The following is a 24994-nucleotide window of genomic DNA, read 5'->3' on the forward strand; positions in this document are numbered from 1 at the left end:
TTAACATTGATCATGGTATTAATTGCTGTGTTGATTCAAGAGTGATATATTTTTCCAAGACATTGGTCTTAAAGTGTTTTTTAAACTGGAACATTTGAAGGAATGATCCAAGCTGTTCCACAGATGAACCCCCTGACAGAAACACATCTACTTTTTAAGCTCCTTCTTATGTTTGCTTTCTGAAAGACAGCTGAACCTCTGAGGTCATAGGGACTCTCCCTGGGTTTGAACCTCTCCTGCAGACACCCAGGCAGCATGTGGTTATGAGCTTTGTACGTCACAAGAGCAGTGTTGAGGTCAACAAGATTGTGCAGTTTTAATGTTTTTAATTGAATAAACAGAGCATTGGTATGGTCGTGATAATCCGCATAATTTACAATTGTAATCGCTTTCTTTTGAAGTAAGAACATGGAGTTGTTTGATTTGTAATTGTTAAGTTAAAGGTAAAGTACCAATGATTGTCACACACACACTAGGTGTGGTGAAATGTGTCCTCTGCATTTGACCCATCCCCTTGATCACCCCCTGGGAAGTGAGGGGAGCAGTGGGCAGCAGCGGTGCCGTGCCCGGGAATCATTTTTGGTGATTTAACCCCCAATTCCAACCCTTGATGCTGAATGCCAAGCAGGGAGGTAATAGGTCCCATTTTTATAGTTTTGGTATGACTCGGCTGGGGTTTGAACTCGCAACCTACCCATCTCAGGGCGGACACTCTAACCACTAGTTCACTGAGTACCCCAGATTTCAACACAATAGTTAAGATACGGGAGTACGAAAGAATTATATAACATGTTAAGAGCCTTTTGATTTACAGTTTTTAATTTTATGTAACATCGCAATAATTGTTGCCAACTTTTTCTTGAGTATATTTATTTACAGTTTCCAATGTCATTCATCATCTATATAAATTCCCCAAAATGTTGTTTAAAACACCCTTTTTATCTCCATATCATCAATTCTTATGTGACACGGTATGTTATTTTTCTTATTTCCAAAAATGATATATTTTGTTTTATTTAGGTTGACTGATAGTTTATTGGCATCAAACCATTGCTTTAGTATGTGAAGTTCACTCTCTACGGTCTCTAGGAGCTGGCCAAGGTCTTGCCCAGAACAGTCCAGGCTTGTACAAACCCTGTTTCCATATGAGTTGGGAAATTGTGTTAGATGTAAATATAAACGGAATACAATGATTTGCAAGTCCTTTTCAATCCATATTCAATTGAAGGCACTACAAAGACAACATATTTGATGTTCACACTCAAACTTTTTTTTTTTTTTGCAAATAATAATTAACTTAGAATTTTATGGCTGCAACACGTGCCAAAGTAGTTGGGAAAGGGCATGTTCACCACTGTGTTACATGGCCTTTCCTTTTAACAACACTCAGTAAACGTTTGGGAACTGAGGAGACACATTTTTGAAGTGGAATTCTTTCCCATTCTTGCTTGATGTACAGCTTAAGTTGTTCAACAGTCCGGGGGTCTCCCTTCTGCTATTTTAGGCTTCATAATGCGCCACACATTTTCAATGGGAGACAGGTCTGGACTACAGGCAGGCCAGTCTAGTACCCGCACTCTTTTACTATGAAGCCACGTTGATGTAACACGTGGTTTGGCATTGTCTTGCTGAAATAAGCAGGGGCGTCCATGGTAATGTTGATGCAGTACAGCCTGAGGGATCGAAGTTCACGGGCTTAGCTGCTTACTTGCAGTGATTTCTCCAGATTCTCTGAACCCTTTGATGATATTACGGAGCGTAGATGGTGAAATCCCTAAATTCCTTGCAATAGCTGGTTGAGAAAGGTTTTTCTTAAACTGTTCAACAATTTGCTCACGTATTTGTTGACAAAGTGGTGACCCTCGCCCCATCCTTGATTGTGAATGACTGAGCATTTCATGGAATCTACTTTTATACCCAATCATGGCACCCACCTGTTCCCAATTTGCCTGTTCACCTGTGGGATGTTCCAAATAAGTGTTTGATGAGCATTCTTCAACTTTATCAGTATGTATTGCCACCTTTCCCAACTTCTTTGTCACGTGTTGCTGGCATCAAATTCTAAAGTTAATGATTATTTGCAAAAAAAAAAAGTTTATCAGTTTGAACATCAAATATGTTGTCTTTGTAGCATATTCAACTGAATATGGGTTAAAAATTATTTGCAAATCATTGTATTCCGTTTATATTTACATCTAACACAATTTCCCAACTCATATGGAAACGGGGTTTGTATCATCAGCAAAAATAATATAGTTGAGTTTTTTAAAGACTTTACAGATATCATTAATATACAAAAAAAACAATTTTGGTCCCAGTACAGAACCTTGGGGTACTCCATGTGTTATAATCTTTTTATCTAAATCTACATTATTCATATGCACATACTGTTCTCTGCCACCAAGATCACTTTTCAACCAATCATGAGCAATACCTCTGACACCATACCTTTTAGGAACTCACATGACACGCTCTTCAAGCAGACATGGAAGCAAATGATCCCGTGTAACTGCCAGAGCCAAAATACTTGTCCTCTTATTAATCTTTTATGCGCAATACTTCGGTTCCCAAAATGTAGACTTTAATTGCACAAAATCCTTGAAATTGACACAAATATTCCAGGACTGAGACCGACGAGAGTTGAAGCCATTTATTTCCGTCAACACTTGCAACGTCATGACATCATGTGGGTCAGTTTGCATTCACATTAGTAATCACATTTTCTTCTGTAATGTGAACGGGCACATAAAAAGATTGGATTTGACAAAAAATTCTGACCCTGCAGTGTGAATGAATCGCCTTAGGGTGATGGAGGACAGTAACCTTGTGCTGCCTTGGACCTTCACAGGACTACAGAATCAACATCTTCCTGCGACAGCGCTGGAACGACCCAAGGCTCAAGCTGCCGACGGACTTCAAGGCCGACTCGCTCACCGTCGACCCGTCGATGTTCGGCTGCCTCTGGAAACCCGACCTGTTCTTCGCCAACGAAAAGAGCGCAAATTTCCACGACGTCACGCAGGAGAACATCCTCCTCTTCATCTTCCGGAACGGCGACGTGCTCATCAGTATGAGGTGCGCACATTTCAATGACACAAGGTAATAAAGTGTTAACATGCTTAAAGGGGAGCTGCACTTTTTTTTTTGGAACAATCCTTTCATGAGACAAGCATATATATGTTTTTATTTGTTTAATGCATTCTAACCCATAAAATAAAGCTAACAAAAGTCATCTATCAATGGAGCCAATAGGAGGCGCTCTAATCCACCTATAAAAAAAACATCCAAAAGCCTACATCATTGTTTTATATACATGCTGTAATGTAGTAACAGGCACATTCATAATATAATGTAATATTTACATATTTTGCTCACAACATTTGCTTTTCCCTTCAACAGCAAGCACTAAGCATCAGGGCTAGGCAATATGGACCAAAACTGATATTCCGGTATTTTTAGGTTGTATCGCGGTATGCAATATATATGTATTTTAAACTCAACACCACATTACTGTTACGACCAGTGTTCTCAAATGACTTTAAAAAAGTAATTGATTGAAGATACTCATTATTTAACCAAAAAACGTATTTAATTACTAATTTAATTACTTTTTAAAGCATGTAATTAATTACAAAGGAAAGTAATTAATGTGTTACTTTAAAAAAAATATGCAGCGTGTGCGTGCCTGTGTGTGCAATTTTTAAAGAAGATACTCATTATTTAACCAAAAAACTTATTTAATTACTAATTTAATTACTTTTTAAAGCATGTAATTAATTACAAAGGAAAGTAATTAATGTGTTACTTTAAAAAAAAATATGCAGCGTGTGCGTGCCTGTGTGTGCAATTTTTAAAAGGCAGTGTCTGTTGCCAGGCGACGTGTTTTACTGTATTTGTTAGCTTTACATACAGATTTTGGAGCAACATTATGCCATCCAAGCAACTTCTTTTTCATTGACGCCCCTGCTTATTTCAGCAAAACAATGCCAAGCCACATTCTGCAGCGTGGCTTCGAAGTAAAAGAGTGCAGGTACTAGACTAGCCTGCCTGTAGTCCAGACCTGTCTCCCATTGAAAATGTGTGAATCCTAAAATACCTCAACAGAGACCCCGGACTGTTGAACAACTTAGGCTGTACATCAAGCAAGAATGGGAAATAGTTCCACTTCAAAAATGTGTCTCCTCAGTTCCCAAACGTTTACTGACTGTTGTTAAAAGGAAAGGCCATGTAGCACAGTGGTAAAAATGCCCCTCTGACAACTTTTTTGCAATGTGTTACTGCCATTAAATTCTAAGTTAATGATTATTTGCAAAAAAAATTAAGATTCTCAGTGTGAACATGAAATATCTTGTCTTTGCAGTCTATTCAATTGAATATAAGTTGAAAAGGATTTGTTGTATTCTCTTTTTATTTACCATTTACACAACGTGACAACTTCACTGCTTTTGGGGTTTGTAAATGAAGACAGATTTTTTTCCCTTCAACTTCCAGTGGCTCTTATGGCGCGCGTCACTACGACTAAAGCAACAAAGGAGAAAGTCGTGGGTTCAATTCCATGTCAGAGTTGAAATGATTTAAAGTTTTTTAACTTCTGTTTTAATGATATTAATAGTTTTCATACACTGTTCCTCAGCATAGTAATTAAAAAAGTGGATTACTGAGATATGAAATATGAACACAGCTGAGATGGGCTCCAGCACCCAAAGGGAAAAAAACAAAACAAAAAAAAAACACAAAATGTACTAAGACAGGTGTTGTATTTCAAAGATTCTGCCTTTGAGTGACACTTCATTATTGGTTATATTATTATCGGCCAGTCGGTGAAGCATGAGACTCAATTTCGGCGTCGTAGTTTGGAGCTCCATATTGGGGATCCCCTTTTTTGGACCAGAAAAGTATCCATCCAAAAAGTTTTTGCTGGAACTCTGCAGGCGTACCTAATGAAGTGTCCAGTGAGTGTACTGTACTGCACTGCAGCGCTAAAAGTACCAGCAACATCTAAAAGTACCAGCAACAAGGTAGTGAGATCATTTCCCAGAAGTATGTAGAAAGACATTGTGATGATGTGTGAGTGTAATCTCCTAGTTGTGTTTCTCTGCTGCAGATGTAGAATATGCTCCCTATTATTCTTTCCCAAATGAGTCCCTGTGCAGGCGGAAATGAGACGATAATAAAATCAGCCCTTTTAATATACCGCTGATGTCTTCCCCTCCCAGGTTGTCCGTCACCCTGTCTTGTCCTCTGGACCTGACATTGTTCCCCATGGACACCCAGAGGTGCAAAATGCAACTTGAAAGCTGTGAGTCTGTGTAAAAATTCAAAGTTGCATCCGGATGCATCAGTGTCTGTATTTGTAACACAATGCTGTGTCCTGTAGTCGGCTACACCACGGACGACCTGCAGTTCATGTGGCAAACAGGAGACCCCGTACAGATGGACGCCATCGCTCTACCCCAGTTCGACATCAGACAAGAAGACATCGACTACGGCAACTGCACCAAATTCTACTCTGGAACAGGTAGGGCTGGGCAATATGGCCTTTTATTAATATCTCCATATTTTTAGTCCATGTCACGATACACGATATATATCTGGGATGATTCTATGTGTCTACATTAAAACATTCTTCTTCATACTGCGTTAATATTAGGGCTGCAACAACTACTGTAATTTCCGGACTATAAGCCGCTACTTTTTCCCCTCGTTCTGGTCCCTGCGGCTTATACAAGGGTGCGGCTTATTTACGGCCTGTTCTTCTCCGACACCGACGAAGAGGATTTCGGTGGTTTTAGTACGCAGGAGGAAGACGATGACACAATGATTAAAGACTGACTTTTCATATACCGGTAGGCTGGTTATTTTGATAACGTACAGGCGAGCACTTTGTATTACTTTGCACCGTTGTATTATTTGTACTCTGCACGAATGCTGTTCGCCACGTCAAAGATGTGAAACTTTGATTGAATGATTGAAAGATTTATTGTTAATGAATGGGACGCTTTGCGTTCCCAAACAGTCATCTCTGTCCCGACAATCCCCTCCGTGGTAGCAGGAACCCCTATATACTACGCTAATTACACATCAAAACCCTGCGGCTTATAGTCGGGTGCGGCTTATATATGGAGCAATCTGTATTTTCCCCTAAATTTAGCTGGTGCGGCTTATAGTCAGGTGCGGCTTATAGTCCGGAAATTACGGTAATCAATTAAATTAATTAATATCCATCCATCCATCCATCCATCCATCTTCCTCCGCTTATCCAAGGTCGGGTCGCGGGGCAGCAGCCTAAGCAGGGAAGCCCAGACTTCCCTCTCCCCAGCCACTTCGTCCAGCTCTTCCCGGGGGATCCCGAGGCGTTCCCAGGCCAACCGGGAGACATAGTCTTCCCAACGTGTCCTGGGTCTTCCCCGTGGCCTCTTACCGGTCGGACGTGCCCTAAACACCTCCCTAGGGAGGCGTTCGGGTGGCATCCTGACCAGATGCCCGAACCACCTCATCTGGCTCCTCTCGATGTGGAGGAGCAGCGGCTTTACTTTGAGCTCCTCCCGGATGACAGAGCTTCTCACCCTATCTCTAAGGGAGAGACCCGCCACCCGGCGGAGGAAACTCATTTCGGCCGCTTGTACCCGTGATCTTGTCCTTTCGGTCATAACCCAAAGCTCATGACCATAGGTGAGGATGGGAACGTAGATCGACCGGTAGATTGAGAGCTTTGCCTTGCGGCTCAGCTCCTTCTTCACCACAACAGACCGATACAGCGTCTGCATTACTGAAGACGCCGCACCGATCCACCTGTCGATCTCACGATCCACTCTTCCCTCACTCGTGAACAAGACTCCGAGGTACTTGAACTCCTCCACTTGGGGCAAGATCTCCTCCCCAACCCGGAGATGGCACTCCACCCTTTTCCGGGCGAGAACCATGGACTCGGACTTGATTAATATCGATTACAAAAATAGTTGGTGATTAATTTAGTCATCGATTCGTTGGATCTATGCAACACGCATGCGCAGAGGCAATTTTTTTTTTTTTTTTTTTTTATAAACCTTTATTTATAAACTGCAACATGTACAAACAGCTGAGAAACAATAATCAAAATAAGTATGGTGCCAGTATGCTGTTTTTTTTCAATAAAATACTGGAAAGGACAGAAATCTAGTTTGTCTCTTTTATCCGAGTAATAATCGACAGATTAATCGATTATCAAATGACTCGTTAGTTGCAGCCCTAATTAATATATGCTCATTTTAAACTTTCATGCAGAGAAGGAAATCACAACTAAAAGTGTATTTATTAAACAGTTATTAAGCAGTGGCACACACATTCATGTCATTTCCAAAACAGAAAGTGCAAGATTGTCAGAGACATTTTAAAACAAGCTATTAGTGCACTTTTGTGCATGATGTCACTAAGATGACATATCAAAACAACACTAATTTAAAGTGCACTTTTTGTACAGAACACCACTACAATAGTTAAAAACAAATAAAGTGCACTTTTGTGCATGATGACACACGAGATATTTCAATAACTGTCAAATAAAAATGAGCTGCATAATAGGAAATCAAATAGTGTATGTCCTTCGCTATGTGGTAGGTTCCCGCGGACGTTATCTCCTTCTGTTGTTGACTATTTCTTTCATACGGTGTCGATCTGGAAATGGAAGACGCCAGCAGGCTCAATTGCGTCAGTGCTGGTTGCTTTGGCATTTTGTTGGTGTGGCACCAAACGGAGATGTTGACATGCAGAGTTTCAAGCACTCCTTATTCTCTACACTGCAAAAAGTCAGTGTTCAAAAACAAGGAAAAAAATACAAAAATTAGGGGTATTTTATTTGAACTAAGCAAAATTATCTGCCAATAGAACAAGAAAATTCGGCTTGTCTAGACTCTCCAAAACAAGTAAAATTAGCTAACCTCAATGAACCCAAAAATACCTTAAAATAAGTATATTCTCACTAATAACAAGTGCACTTTTCTTGGTAGAAAAAAAAAACGAGACCTTTTTGCTCAGTATGTTGAAAAATACTCTTAAATGAAGTAAATGCTAGTGCCATTATCTTGACATAATGATATGCGCTCTGCATCATGATTTTTTATTTCATGCTTGAAGTAAGAAATTATTACTTTAAAAAAGTAGTTTTATACTTGTGAGTGTTGATGACACAGCTTTGTAACACTTGATATTCTAGTTTCAAGCATGTTTTACTCAATATAGGTAATCAAATCTCAGCAACAAGCTGTAATATCTTACTGAGATCATTTAGGACCCAAACACTTAAAGGCGTACTGAAATGAAATTATCTTATTTAAACGGGAATAACAGGTCCATTCTATGTGTCATACTTGATCATTTCGCGATATTGCCATATTTTTGCTGAAAGGATTTAGTAGAGAACATCGATGATAAAGTTCGCAACTTTTGGTCGCTGATAAAAAAGCCTAGCCTGTACCGGAAGTAGCGTGACGTTACTGGTTGTGGAGCTCCTCGCATCTGCACATTGTTTACAATCATGGCCACAAGCAGCGAGAGCGATTCGGACCGAGAAAGCAACGATTACCCCATTAATTTGAGCGAGGATGGAAGATTTGTGGATGAGGAGAGTGAGAGTGAAGGACTAGAGGGCAGTGGAAGCGATTCAGATAGGGAAGATGCTGTGAGAGGCGGGTGGGACCTGATATTCAGCTGGGAATGACTAAAACAGTAAATAAACACAAGACATACACTACCGTTCAAAAGTTTGGGGTCACATTGAAATGTCCTTATTTTTGAAGGAAAAGCACTGTACTTTTCAATGAAGATAACTTTAAACTAGTCTTAACTTTAAAGAAATACACTCTATACATTGCTAATGTGGTAAATGACTATTCTAGCTGCAAATGTCTGCTTTTTGGTGCAATATCTACATAGGTGTATAGAGGCCCATTTCCAGCAACTATCACTCATGTGTTCTAATGGTACAATGTGTTTGCTCATTGGCTCAGAAGACTAATTGATGATTAGAAAACCCTTGTGCAATCATGTTCACACATCTGAAAACAGTTTAGCTCGTTACAGAAGCTACAAAACTGACCTTCCTCTGAGCAGATTGAGTTTCTGGAGCATCACATTTGTGGGGTCAATTAAACGCTCAAAATGGCCAGAAAAAGAGAACTTTCATCTGAAACTCGACAGTCTATTCTTGTTTTTAGAAATGAAGGCTATTCCACAAAATTGTTTGGGTGACCCCAAACTTTTGAACGGTAGTGTATATATACTCTATTAGCCACAACACAACCAGGCTTATATTTAATATGCCACAAATTAATCCGCATAACAAACACCTCCTCCCTCTCGTCCATATAACCCGCCAATACAAGTCAAACACCCGCACAACACACTCAATCCCACAGCCCAAAGTACCGTTCACCTCCGTAAAGTTCATACAGCACATATATTTCCCCAAAGTTACGTACGTGACATGCACATAGCGGCACACACGTACGGGCAAGCGATCAAATGTTTGGAAGCCAAAGCTGCGTACTCACGGTAGCGCGTCTGCTATCCAACTCAAAGTCCTCCTGGTTGTGCTGCTGCAGCCAGCCGCTAATACACCGCTTCCCACCTACAGCTTTCTTCTTTGCTGTCTTCATTGTTCATTAAACAAATTGCAAAAGATTCACCAACACAGATGTCCAGAATACTGTGGAATTTTGCCATGAAAACAGACGCCACAATGCTGTCCCAATATGTCCGCACAATCCATGACGTCACGCGCAAACGTCATCATACCGAGACGTTTTCAGCAGAATATTTCGCGGGAAATTTAAAATTGCACTTTACTAATTGGCATGTGTTGCAATGTTAAGATTTCATCATTGGTATATAAACTATCAGACTGCGTGGTCAGTAGTAGTGGGTTTCAGTAGGCCTTTAAAACAAGTAAAACACTCTAACATAAAATCTACTTATTGAGAAGAATTATCTTATCAGACAGAAAATAAGCAAATATCTCCCTTATTTGAGATATTTAATCTTACTTAGATTTCAGTTTTTGCAGTGTAGCGGTGACTTTTCAAATGATGCTACAAATTAGTAGTGCTGCTACTTTTTGTAGCAACGCTTTAGCTGCATACTTGACATATTACAGTTGTCTGTTCAATATCTTCCCGCTTGAAGCCAAACCACCGCCAGACGATGGATTTGTGCTGTTTTTCTTGGGAATTAATGATTCTTCCTTCATTTGTTACCAAATTCGCACCTTCTCTCTCTCGTAGTACCACTCGCACGCTCCGCTAGCACCACTAGCTACAGCTAATCTTACCCATGCCGCTACCTCTCTGCTCGGCAAGGACGTATGACGTTGCACGCGCGACAGTATGTGACGTATGTAAGAAGGTGCGCTTGTTTTATGTCTCTGTGAGAAGGAGAGACAAGAAAGAGTGAAGAAAAGCCTGTAGTGTAATACCCGCAGCTAAAAGCAACTGTGTGACAACGTATAGTCCAATATCACCATATAGTCATTTTCTATATCGCAGAGACAAACCCACGATATGTCGAGTATATTCCATATTTCGCCCAGCCCTATGTTACACTGTCAAAATTCACTGCCAGCCATGTTGTTTTGGAGACACGTCGTTGGCTGTGAGTCAGCCTCTTATCAAGTTGCCATGGCAACACGGTTGGACACAAAGATTGCCTCTGTGCTCGAGCGCTCGGTGCCTGAGCTGCGATACAGGCGGCTCCTATGAGCAGTAAACACCTCACCAGATATTCCCGGTCATGTATGACTCACACTTTGGACCAACACCCACAAAAACAAACAGAACCCAATACAGGCCAGACGGCGATGCGTAGTCTAGATAGTCTTCCCCAACCTTTTTGTAACCCATGCACTGAACGTTTATACAACCGCGTGTTTTTCCTGTTTGGTCTGCTGCAAAGACTGGTTTTCATTGCCCAAAATCTAGTCTTACACAAATAATTGTACGGGAATGGCAGCAGCGTTTTATTGTCAATGTGGACATTTGTGGATAGTTCCCTTGAACTCTTTTTGAAAAATGTTGGAACAGGGAACTTGTCCTCCCACACCACACACACAAGTGGTTTTGTGCATGAGCATGCCTGGAAGTAAAACTATTTTTAAGTAACTGCTTTCGTAATTTCAGTTGAGTTGGGTTTCCTGTTTTCCCATTATCCTTAATATTTGGCCTGGGAAGTTTTTTCTAGCGAAAAAAGCATGGTAACGTAGTGGACACTTTGACCCAGAGGTGACTTCAGAGCAGGGGTCCCCAAACTTTATATATATATATGTATACAGCCCGGTCCTCGGCCTATTTTTTTAACCCAATGCGGCCCCGAGTATATATATATACATATACACATACACTACCGTTCAAAAGTTTGGGGTCACATGTAAATGTCCTTATTTTTTAAGGAAAAGCACTGTACTTTTCAATGAAGATAACTTTAAACTAGTCTTAACTTTAAAGAAATACACTCTATACATTCCTAATGTGGTAAATGACTATTCTAGCTGCAAATGTCTGCTTTTTGGTGCAATATCTACATAGGTGTATAGAGGCCCATTTCCAGCAACTATCACTCCAGTGTTCTATTGGTACAATGTGTTTGCTCATTGGCTCAGAAGGCTAATTGATGATTAGAAAACCCTTGTGCAATCATGTTCACACCTCTGAAAACAGTTTAGCTCGTTACAGAAGCTACAAAACTGACCTTCCTTTGAGCAGATTGAGTTTCTGGAGCATCACATTTGTGGGGTCAATGAAACGCTCAAAATGGCCAGAAAAAGATAACTTTCATCTGAAACTCGACAGTCTATTCTTGTTCTTAGAAATGAAGGATATTCCACAAAATTGTTTGGGTGACCCCAAACTTTTGAACGGTAGTGTATATATATATATGTGTGTGTGTGTGTGTGTGTGTGTGTGTGTGTGTGTGTGTGTGTGTGTGTGTGTGTGTGTGTGTGTGTGTGTGTGTGTGTGTGTGTGTGTGTGTGTATATATATACTCGACATCCATTGCTTTCGGTCTCCCCTAGAGGGGGGGGGTTACCCACATATGCGGTCCTCTCCAAGGTTTCTCATAGTCATTCACCGACGCCCCGTATGTGGGCTCTGTACCGAGGATGTCGTTGTGGCTTGTACAGCCCTTTGAGACACTTGTGATTTAGGGCTATATAAATAAACATTGATTGATTGATGGATTGATATATATATAATGTCAGGGGATTTTATCCAGGGAAATCTAGAAAACAGGCTTGTAGGGATAATATAGCCTCTGTGTTTTTTCCTAACGTATATTCCGCTCTACCCCGGTATTGAGCATTGTATAACGGATAAACCACAGAAACCTTGACTGTATATATATATATATATATATATATATATATATATATATATATATATATATATATATATATATATATATATATATATATATATATATCTCCCTACAAGCCTGTTTCGCAAGTGTCCCTGGATAAAATCCCCTGACGAGCAGGGAAACCTGCGAAACAGGCTTGTAGGGATGATATAGCCTCTGTGTTTTTTCCTGACCTAACGTATATATATATATATATATATATATATATATATATATATATATATATATATATATATATATATATATATATATATATCGGCCCGTAGTTTGGGGACCCCTGCTTTAGCGCAGTCCTTAGTGGGGTGGTGGGTGATGCCAAGGGGGGCAAATATGACCCTGGGCAACATGCTTTATCAGTATCGCTCGGAAAAGCTGTGCGCTGGAAAACGTTGTCATTGTAGCAATTAATCAGCACAAAATTTTGCCTTCATTTTTGTTTTGTGTTTTATATATTGTGCTCCTGAGTTAATGTGGCTGATCAACTTGAATTTATTATTATTTGTTGACCTAATTGTAATTATTTTTCCAGTATCAAATAGTTCAAGTGGGTCACAAAATGTATATAGATTGAATAACGATTTTGTTTTAATTTCAGGAAAATTATTGCACTTTGAATCTTGATTAATACACGTTATCCACATCCATCCATCCATTTTTCTACCGCTTGTCCCTGTCGGGGTCGTGGGGGGTGCTGGAGCCTATCTCAGCTGCATAAGGTCTTAAAAAGTCTAAATCTAACTATTTTTTTTATTTTCAAATTTTTTATTGTTTTTAATTAATCAATCCAACAAAATAATACACAATAATACCATAATAATACAATTCTAATTCCAAAATCAAACCCGGCCCAGCAACATTCAGAATAGCAATCAACAGAGTAATTGAGAGGACACACAAACATGACCCAAAACAATCCAAAAGTCAAACAAAATGAATAATATCAACAACAGTATCAATATTTATACGAATTCCAACATAGCAGTGATTAGAAATCCCTCAATTGACATTATCATCACTGCCATTTATCAAAAATAAAAACATTAAACAAATAAACAATATTGTCACAGTGGCTTACACTTGCATCGCATCTCATAAACTTGACAACACCCTCCATCCATCCATTTTCTGCCGCTTGTCCCTTTTGGGATGGCGGGGGTGCTGGAGCCTATCTCAGTTGCATTTGGGCGGAAGGCGGAGTACACCCTGGACAAGTCACCATCTCATCGCAGAGCTTGACCACACATTGTGTCCAATATTTTCCACAAAGATAAAATAAGTCATATTTTAGGTTCATTTAATAGTTAAAACAAATTTAAATAATGGATCCCATATTCCAATATATGACTCATTATTACCAGGGATTAATAATGTCATTATTGTCAGGGAGCCTACTTTGGTTCCATTTTGTATTTACGTTTTAGCGTCCTTAAAAATCTAAACATTTTAAAAGCAAGACTGAAGTTTATGCATGGTTTAAATTAAAGTAACGTATATACATGTTTACTGCAAAATATTTATGAGATTTTAGGAGAATTTTAATTTTAATTTTAATTTATACAAGTCAGTATGAGTTGGACTATCAACATCTATTCATTTTTTAGTATTACCCTTTTTGCTATGATGCATATTGAAAGAAATGCATTTTACTCTTTAATGACACGTTACTAAATTGATGCAGATCACCAAGAATACAAGTTTTTAGTGTCAAATCCAACTATTTGAAATGAAGGCCTTACAAAGGTTGCTGCTATATTTAAAAACATGTTTCAGGGGAAACAGATGTCACTCGGTGAGTTTACATCATTTGAATACCTGTGTGCTGTGTTGAAATGCTCTCCCAAAACTCTCTTGTTAATTATCTACAGGCCACCTAAATATTCTGCAAATTTTTTTGATGATTTTACTGAACTATTGTCTAGCATCTCCACTGACTTTGACTGCCTGGTTATAACTGGTGACTTTAATTTTCATATTGACGATTTAAATGACAAGGGCGCAAAAGAACTTTTTACTATTTTAGACACATTTGAACTGTCTCAACATGTGAAAGAGGCTACACATTATAAGGGACACACCCTGGACCTGATTATCACAAAAGGTCTCAATGTTTCTGATGTTCTTGTGATTGATCCTTCATTGTCTGATCATTTCTGTGTTTTCTTTAATATTTCTGTAATTCCGGACACACAAACAGAATCAAAGAATGTCAAAAAGCGGTACATAAATGAACATGCTAATGTCCTCTTTAAAAACGCCATCTCCTCACTACCACCTCTAAACCCATGTCATGCTAATGATCTTGTAAGCAACTTTAATTCCAAAATTGTGAATATCATAGATATCATTGCACCTGTTACAGTTAAAACGATTTCTGGCAAGCAAAAGGCACCCTGGAGAAAATCTGCTGCTGTAACAGCCCAGAGAAGAGAGTGCAGGAAGGCTGAACGAATCTGGCGGAATACAAAACTTCATATTCACCATGACATCTATAAAGAGAGCCTCCAGGCCTACAATTTAGTCTTAAAAAGTGCTAGAGAAACATTCTTCTCCAATATCATAAACAGCAACACAAATAAGGCCAAAACCCTATTCACAATCGTTGACAGACTGACTAAACCCCCAACACAAATACCAGCCGAACTCCATTCCACGCAGAAATGCAATGACTTTGCATTCTTTTATACTGATAAAATTGAAGGCATCAGACGCACCATCAATATCTCAAGTAAAAAAGTTGGATCACCACCCCATTTAGGCAAAAGTAACACAGCAATGATGGCAAGCTTTAATGCCATAGACTCTAAAACTCTAGTGGAAACGGTGACAGCTCTAAAGTCATCCACCTGCTGCCTTGATGTTTTACCTACCAACTTCTTTAAGAATGTTTTTGACTGCCTATCAACAGACATCTTGCAAATAGTTAATAATTCTATTAAATCGGGCAATTTCCCGAAGGCTCTCAAAACTGCAGTCATTAAACCTCTTCTAAAAAAGCAGAGCCTAGATGCCTCTGTTATCAACAACTACAGACCAATTTCAAATCTACCATTCATAAGTAAAATAATTGAGAAAGTTGTCCTCCAACAACTAAATCACTTCTTGGCTTCTACTGGCTGCCACAACAACTTCCAGTCAGGATTTCGACCTCTTCATAGCACAGAGACGGCCCTTCTTAAAGTTATAAATGACATCCGTCTAAACACAGACTCTGGCAAAACTTCAGTATTAATGCTTTTGGACCTCAGTGCTGCATTTGACACTGTCGACCACTCAATACTTTTGGACAGGTTGGAAAACTGGGTGGGGATCTCAGGCACAGTTTTAAGCTGGTTCAAGTCATATCTACAAGATAGGAACTATTTTGTTTCCATTGGTGACTTTGTATCAGAACCAACCAACGTAACGTGTGGAGTCCCCCAAGGTTCAATCTTGGGGCCGACTTTATTTAACATCTATATGCTCCCACTAGGACAAATCATGCAAAATAATAACATTGACCATCATTGCTATGCCGATGACACCCAAATCTATGTAGCGCTATCACCAAATGACTATCGCCCCATAGATCTTCTGTGCCAGTGCATTGAGCAAGTCAAACACTGGATGTGCCAAAATTTCCTACAACTAAATGAAGATAAAACTGAGATAATTGTTTTTGGTGCTAAAAAAGAAAGGTTTAAAGTCATCCAACACCTTCAATCACTGTCCCTGAAAACCTCAAATAAAGCCAGAAATCTTGGGGTTATTTTAGATTCTGATTTACATTTCGACAGTCACATCAAATCAGTAACAAAATCGGCCTACTATCACCTCAAAAATGTAAAAAGACTTAGAGGGCTCATGTCAGCTCAAGACTTAGAAAAACTTGTACATGCCTTTATTACCAGTAGGCTAGACTATTGTAATGGTCTCCTTGCAGGTCTTCCCAAAAAAACTGTCAGGCAGCTACAGCTTGTTCAGAACGCTGCTGCTAGAGTTCTAACAAAGACCAAAAAATGTGAGCACATTACACCAATTCTTAAATCCTTACATTGGCTCCCTGTACATCAGAGAATAGATTTCAAAATCCTCCTGCTCACATATAAATCACTACATGGTCTAGGGCCCAAGTATATCACTGATATGCTCCCACTATATACGCCCTCTAGATCACTAAGATCTTCTGAGACCAATCTGTTAGCGGTTCCAAGAGTAAACTCAAATCAAGGGAGATCATCATTCAGTCACTATGCAACACATAGCTGGAATAAACTTCCTGAAGATGTCAGACTCTCCCCAACTCTCACTACTTTTAAAACTAGACTAAAGACTTTTATGTTCACCTTAGCTTTCAGCTAAATCTTTTAATCTTTTAACTTTTAACGTCTGCACTGTTTTTATTTTTATTGTCTGCATTTTAATTTTGCTTTTATTTTCTTTCATTTCACTTTGTTGTCTGTGAAGCACTTTGAGTCTGCCTTGTGTATGAAAAGCGCTATACAAATAAAGTTGCCTTGCCTTGCCTTGCCTACAATGTTTAAATTTCCCCTATACTCTCATAAATATTTTGAATATGATTTCGAAATGCCCTGAAAATCTACACTACCGTTCAAAAGTTTGGGATCACATGTAAATGTCCTTATTTTTGAAGGAAAAGCACTGTACTTTTCAATGAAGATAACTTTAAACTAGTCTTAACTTTAAAGAAATACACTCTATACATTGCTAATGTGGTAAATGACTATTCTAGCTGCAAATGTCTGGTTTTTGGTGCAATATCTACATAGGTGTATAGAGGCCCATTTTCAGCAACTATCACTCCAGTGTTCTAATGGTACAATGTGTTTGCTCATTGGCTCAGAAGGCTAATTGATGATTAGAAAACCCTTGTGCAATCATGTTCACACATCTGAAAACACTTTAGCTCGTTACAGAAGCTACAAAACTGACCTTCCTTTGAGCAGATTGAGTTTCTGGAGCATCACATTTGTGGGGTCAATTAAACGCTCAAAATGGCCAGAAAAAGAGAACTTTCATCTGAAACTCGACAGTCTATTCTTGTTCTTAGAAATGAAGGCTATTCCACAAAACTGTTTGGGTGACCCCAAACTTTTGAACGGTAGTGTATATACGTTACTTTTATTTAAATTATGCATAAACTTCAGTCTTGCTTTTGAATGTTACGATTTTTAAGGACACTATAATGTAACGGAACCAAAGTAGGCTACCTGTGCTGGCCGTTCGGAATTTATCACGCACAACCAGCCAGTGTGTTGTGCTCGCACAGCGGTGTGTTGTTACAACTTAGCGTAGCAGTGGAGAACATTTACGAAGCCGAATGACTCGCATAAGATGGTCAAGCGCAGGTTCAACGGTTTGTAGCTCCAGAACTTTTAATTTAATACATGGTTGAAGCCGATGGATGGAAACAAATAAAGTGTTTAGGACCCGGATGTGGAGCCAACGAGGAGGGAAGCGTTTGTAAACATTGCGGTGAAAGTGAATGGAATGATAATGTCAAAGTCAAAAATCTGGGATAAGTCTGTCTCAAACCTGCTGAAACGCCACAAACACTTGCACAACTGTACAAGGATCAACTTAATCCCCCAAAGGAGTGTTAAGTGGGTAAAGTGGCGCCAATTGCTGAAGGAGATCAATAAGAGATGTTTAGTAGTGAAGTCATAATATTACTTACAGTAAGCACACATTAATGTTTATGTGCTGTTAGTGTACTCACAGCAGTAAGACTATTAAAACAACAGAATTCTCTTATATTATTTCTATTATTGATACCAATATTTTCAGGTCAGCTTCTCATGCCTAATATTTTCTCTAAGTTCATACAGCAAGTGACATTAAACACCATGAAGGTTGTCTGTTTGAATACTCTGTTTGTGGTGGGGTGAGCAAAGCAAAGAAGATTTGCGAATGTCATCTTGTCCTGCTTAAATAAAAAATAGTCCTTGTTTATTTGCAATATGTTTTCAAAAAAGTTGCAAAAAACAGGTAAAAATATATTCATACATACCAAATATAAAATGAGCTGAGCAAATTGTAATATTATATACCGTAATTTCCGGACTATAAGCCGCACCTGACTATAAGCCGCACCAGCTAAATGTAGGGGAAAATACAGATTGCTCCATATATAAGCCGCACCCGACTATAAGCCGCAGGGTTTTGATGTGTAATTAGCGTAGTATATAGGGGTTCCTGCTACCACGGAGGGGATTGTCGGGACAGAGATGACTGTTTGGAACGCAAAGCGTCCCATTTATTAACAATAAATCTTTCAATCATTCAATCAAACTTTCACATCTTTGACATGGCGAACAGCATTCGTGCAGAGTACAAATAATACAACGGTGCAAAGTAATACAAAGTGCTCGCCTGTACGTTATCAAAATAACCAGCCTACCGGTATATGAAAAGTCAGTCTTTAATCATTGTGTCATCGTCTTCCTCCTGCGTACTAAAACCACCGAAATCCTGTTCGTCGTGTCGGAGAAGAACAGGCCGTATATAAGCCGCACCCTTGTATAAGCCGCAGGGACCAGAACGAGGGGAAAAGTAGCGGCTTATAGTCCGGAAATTACGGTACATTATTCGCATCCAAATTCTGTTTTGAGGCTTGCAAGCCATAATCGCCTTCTTTCTTTATAGACAATCGCTCTGACTGCACTCTGTTTTTCACAAATGTGTGCAGATGCAGTACTACTGTAGAGGTTTTTATCTGTTTGCTCAATTCTGACAGCCACAAAGACACTGCACAAGTTAACCATTTAGCTTTAGCAGAGATGCTCACAGTGCCTTTCACAGACAATATACTGTTGTGCTTTCCTCTACCATTGTTGACGTTCTGCTTGTTGTTGCATGAAAACACTTGACACTGCACCTTTTGCAAGAAAACACTTCAATGCCAAATCTAAAAAATGGCTGTAATGATGTTTGCCAATATTTTTTCAATTAGTTTACAAGAGAGGCTTCTGGTGTATTTACTGATAGTTAGTTAAACCATTTTGTTTTCCAATGTGACACAGCAGTGAATGTATTCAAAATACTTACAATTCCTTCTGGCCCTCTGATTTGACTTTATTTATTTTATTTATGTTTTTGTCCTGTCCAGCTACTCAGGCAAATCATATAGTTGATGTAGATGCCCGTATCGGCTGTACACATTTACTTTACAAAAGAAAAGTGTGGGATACTTCTCTTGTTGCCTTATTTGTATTTGACTTTATTAAATGTGTTTATATTACCATTTGGTGCAGCCGGGCCGGAGCAGGAGGGGATAGAAAGAGGAAAAAAAGTAAGACAGAGGGGGAAATTGCGAGGACAAGAAGGGGATAAGACAGAGAGACAACAACAATAGCAAACATAACAATAACAACAACAACAACAACAACTATAGAGCAACATCAGCAAATAGGATATGTACAAAAATGAAGGTAAAAGTGATAGCAAGAAGCAGTTAGTGAAACACACTAGCGTTCAAAAGTTTGGGGTCACATGGAAATGTCCTTATTTTTGAAGGAAAAGCACTGTACTTTTCAATGAAGATAACTTTAAAGTAGTCTTAACTTTAAAGAAATACACTCTATACATTGCTAATGTGGTAAATGACTATTCTAGCTGCAAATGTCTGGTTTTTGGTGCAATATCTACATAGGTGTATAGAGGCCCATTTCCAGCAACTATCACTCCAGTGTTCTAATGGTACAATGTGTTTGCTCATTGGCTCAGAAGGCTAATTGATGATTAGAAAACCCTCGTGCAATCATGTTCACACATCTGAAAACACTTTAGCTCGTTACAGAAGCTACAAAACTGACCTTCCTTTGAGCAGATTGAGTTTCTGGAGCATCACATTTGTGGGGTCAATTAAACGCTCAAAATGGCCAGAAAAATTACACTTTCATCTGAAACTCGACCGTCTATTCTTGTTCTTAGAAATGAAGGCTATTCCACAAAATTGTTTGGGTGACCCCAAACTTTTGAACGGTAGTGTACATATTAATAATACAGAAATGACAATGAGCATTATTACACTACAAATGGAGCAATACAAATACCAATAAAAATATCACTATTGATAATGAATAATAACAATAATTACCTCTAATTATCAACAATACAATTGTTTCCAATGCAACAATAAATATATGTAATGATAACTTAAAATACAAAAGAAAGCAGATCAATGGAGGGGAAGAAAGAGAAGCCAACTATATTAACCTTGTAGATTGTTATAGTAACAACAAGTCAAGCTTTGTCAGTGTGCCATGTGTTACCCTGATTTTCCTTTATGTCTGTACTTTTTTGTCTTTATGGATGCAAAATGGTCTTAAATTGTATTCATTATGGTCTGAAAAAAGTCTTGAATTTCACTTGACACCTGCAGAGACCTTGTAATAAAGGCATTATTTGTTGCAAGTTGGTCTATATCTCTTTCTTCTTTTTGTGTCTTCTTTACGTTAATACGGATACAATGTTATGCAGACATGTACTTTTAACATTTTTATAGACAAACGATGTATAGTTGCGGAGGAGAGTATGGGTGAAATGTTTCATTCTTCCTCGGTGGGGGCGTAACAGACAATAATTGAGAAGCACTGGTTTAGAGTAAAGTAAATGTGGATGTCAATCAATGCACTAATAAAGAAGCCATGAAGAATTCACCATACGGACAAAATAACTACCAAACCTTAAACTCTGTTCTTCCTTCTTTGTTATTCAAGCCCTTCTTTCATCCCTCTTATTCGATAGGCTACTACACTTGTGTGGAGGTTATCTTCACCCTGAGGCGACAGGTGGGCTTCTACATGATGGGCGTCTACGCGCCCACGCTACTCATCGTGGTACTCTCCTGGCTGTCCTTCTGGATCAACCCTGACGCCAGCGCTGCCAGGGTCCCTCTGGGTATGGACTATTTTTTGTGTCTTTTCCCCTTCATTGTCGTCCAGTGACAACAAGATGTGTAAATATCCTTTCCCAGTATTCACGCCAGAACAGTTGAAGTGCGTGTGGGTAATTAGGTGTGAAATCCCAACGGTGTACCAAACCCAAACCACTGGGGAGGATTTGTATGTTTTAGCGGATCACCGATTTTCATAGCCGGCGCGACGCCATCAATCACCTTGACAGCATGAAGGACTTTATCTAGCGAGCATGCGGCTGTGTCCGCCGTGGCCCTGGATGTGATAAATCAATAAATAACAGATGTAATTGACAGATTGGACCCACGGCAAGAGCACCACAAAGTGTGAAGTCCTTCAAAAACCAAAACCAGGTCAAGCTGAGCGAGGGCAGCTGGTTTGAAGTGTTGGATTCTTACAAAGTGTCAGCAAATGGAGCACATTAATGTTTGGTTCACTACTGGATGGCATAACTTTTTTTGGGATGGTGAGTCCTTAAACGAATATGGCTCAAAACCAGCACAGTAGCTGTGGAATGGAACGACAATCCCTAAAAAGAAAAATTGTAAACACCCACAAGATCATTTACTACTGTATTTTTTCGACCATCGGGCGCACTGGATGACAAGGCGCACTGCCGATTCACTATCACTGTCTATTTAGCTGTAATGATACCAAGTACAGGTGCGTATCTAATCGATAATACTATGATTACTTCGATATTAAAAAAAAAATGTATATTATGTTTATAAAGTCAGGAAATATGTCCCTGGAGACATGAGGACTTTGAATATGACCAATGTATGATCCTGTAACTACTTGGTATCGGATTAATACCCAAATTTGTGGTATCATCCAAAACTAGTGTAAAGTATCCAAACAAGAAAAGAATAAATGATTATTACATTTTAACAGAAGTGTAGATAGAACATCTTAAAAGAGAAAGTAAGCAGATATTAACAGTAAATGAACTAATATATTAATAATTAATTTTCTACCACTTGTCCTTAATAATGTTGACAAAATAATAGGTAGATAAATGACACAATATGTTACTGCATATGTCAGCAGACTAAATTAGGAGTCTTTGTTTGTTTACTTACTACTAAAAAACAAATGTTATTGTATGTTCACTATTTGATTTAAGGACAAACTTGCAATAATAAACATATGTTTAATGTACTGTAAGATTTTTTGTTAAAATAAAGCCAATAATGTCATTTTTGTGGTCCCCTTTATTTGGAAAAAATGAACTAATAGATTAATAATAAATTTTCTACCACTTGTCCTTAATACTTTTGACAAAATAATAGGTGTATAAATGACACAATATGTTACTGCATATGTCAGCAGACTACATTAGGAGTCTTTTTTTGTTTACTTACTACTAAAAAACAAATGTTATTGTATGTTCACTATTTGATTTAAGGACAAACTTGCAATAATAAACATATGTTTAATGTACTGTAAGATTGTCATTTTTGTGGTCTCCTTTATTTAGAAAACTATCGAAAAGTACCAGAAAGTATCGAAATACATTTTGGTACCGGTACCAAAATATTGGTATCGGGACAACACTAGTTAGAACTGTACGCTACTTTATATTTGTCAGGTTCAAACACCAAACTATCTGTTAAACAAGACAAGAAGCAAGGAATCAGGCAGAGACAGAGTTCAATTTTGCTCATGAGGAGAAACGTTTGGGGCTGCACACTCGGTTACAGCCTCCCACCACCCTCTAAGGTACAGCCCCACGCGCTCCTCTGTTTATTCAGGAGTTCCCTAGTTAACATCACTGAGGCTTTTATAAATGGTTGATTTATATAGGCTAGTAAGGTAAAATTTTGTACCTGACGGTGGATCAAAGAGGCGGTTGAAATCAGGAAGCGGGCCCCAAAGACTGTCAACAGGGACGAGGGAGCCTACCAACTATCCCACACCTGGGACACAGTCCTGCAGGGCCGCCCCCGGCCGTTTGGTGGACATCCGGACGACAGGGGGCGCCCCGGCCTACCCCCGACGCACACCAGGGGACACCGCCATCCCACCACCTCAGGTGGGATGGAACAATCCATATAACACGTCACAGATGACGTCACACTAACATCACGTGACACCTCTGAGGAAGGCTGCAGAAGCAAGATAGCCGAAACTTGTCAGGTACAAAATTTTACCTTACTAGCCTATAATCAACCATTTATAAATACACATTAGTAGGCTAAATGAACCTCTTCAACATATCGCTGAGGCTGCCTCTAAAGGGAGTGGTCACACATATCATGCAAAGCAGCTTCCAGTACGCACAATACGTGACGGAATGTGCTGGGGGTCTTGTCTCTGCTTCGTCTGCGTACTGTCGTCTTATCTTCGTTGAGGTACTTTTACTAAAACAAAGAAAACATCTGCGGCGAGACCACCCCTCATATGCCGTGGAAGATAACAAGTTGTGTGCCCTTGCACGAAGCAGAAAAGAGCACAATAGATAATGACTATAGCAACAGCCTTTAAGCATAAGAGTTGTGTGATAACTTATATATAATTATTCTAACTATTACAAATAGCAACAGCAGAGGATGAATGGCCCACAACAAGAGGACGGAGAAAAGATGGCGTCAGACTACAACGAACGCGCGCAAATTTTCGGGACTTATGCAGATCCCAAATACCGTACACATCAACAGGTATCCAATAGGTAAGAAAAGTTGGTTTTGCATAATAGGTCGAAACAAAACGCCAGATAATGTCTCCTAATCTGTGCCATTTCGGGGTCCTTATACACACACTATAACACTCGTATGTTGAAGCACAGCACGTCAGACTACAGTAGCCGTAATGTTGGAGTGTGGAATGTTCTATATTCTCAATGAAACAAAAAAAAGTTTGGGAGTTGTTTGCTAGTGTCATTTATTGAACAGGCGTCGTGTTGCAGTCCACGCGTATCTCCTTATATGGGACTGCCATCTATCGGTCAGATTTATCATTACACCATGTACCAAGTAAAATGACTTTGAGGTCAGTAAGCACAAGCAGAATAAATCCGTAGAGTTATAAGGCGCACTGTCGATTTTGGGGAAAATTTAAAGATTTTAAGTGCGCCCTATAGTCGGAAAAATAAGTATATTTAACTTCTTTGACGTTTCATCTCATATTCCTCAGACTGCAAACTCAATTTTATGTCCAGTTGTGTTTCCTTTGTTCCACTTCAGTCACCCTCTGTCACTTGTCACACATCCATGCGTGTTATTTGTGCATATAGGGCTGCATGAATTACACTGCCATCCCTGTCCACTGCCTTCATCCTCCCTCCAGTTGTTTATCACCTCCCTCACGCCATCATCACCTCGACTCCACACGGGAGGCGTCATCCTCTGACTCCTCTCTAAATGGGACCAGCGCAGGTCAGTCAACACTCAAGTGTGACTATTCTTGTGTATTGCTCTTGACATGCGAACGTGTGGTTCCTCAATGTGTGTCCAAATTGTTGTGAGCCTAGTATTTCTTCATACTGAGGAAATACAGCATATCCAAATTAGGGGTGTCGTGATCGGATGTTGTCATAGGATATCAGTCCGATGTTAACAATACAATATAATCTGATTATATTCGAATGCATCAACAATGTCCAATATAAGCAGTCCATTGCAGGCTCCTCTGTATTCAGCATCAACCTGAGTAAGCATATATTAGGGATGTCAAATGTTTTTATATTCAATTAAA

At 39.2% G+C, this 24994-nt stretch overlaps 1 protein-coding gene across 1 annotated transcript in view; it reads left to right on the forward strand.

Moving 5' to 3' along the window:
- Positions 1 to 24994, forward strand: part of LOC133645136 (glycine receptor subunit beta-like) — a 103000-nt gene that overhangs the window by 55507 nt on the left and 22499 nt on the right. Inside the window, exons 5-8 of the mRNA XM_062039970.1 lie at positions 2849 to 3075; positions 5217 to 5299; positions 5378 to 5518; positions 21129 to 21281. Coding sequence (XP_061895954.1) covers positions 2849 to 3075; positions 5217 to 5299; positions 5378 to 5518; positions 21129 to 21281 — 604 coding nt within the window. The remainder of the gene's footprint in view (positions 1 to 2848; positions 3076 to 5216; positions 5300 to 5377; positions 5519 to 21128; positions 21282 to 24994) is intronic.

Source organism: Entelurus aequoreus, linkage group LG28 (genome assembly GCF_033978785.1).
Source record: "Entelurus aequoreus isolate RoL-2023_Sb linkage group LG28, RoL_Eaeq_v1.1, whole genome shotgun sequence".
NCBI lineage: Eukaryota > Metazoa > Chordata > Actinopteri > Syngnathiformes > Syngnathidae > Entelurus > Entelurus aequoreus.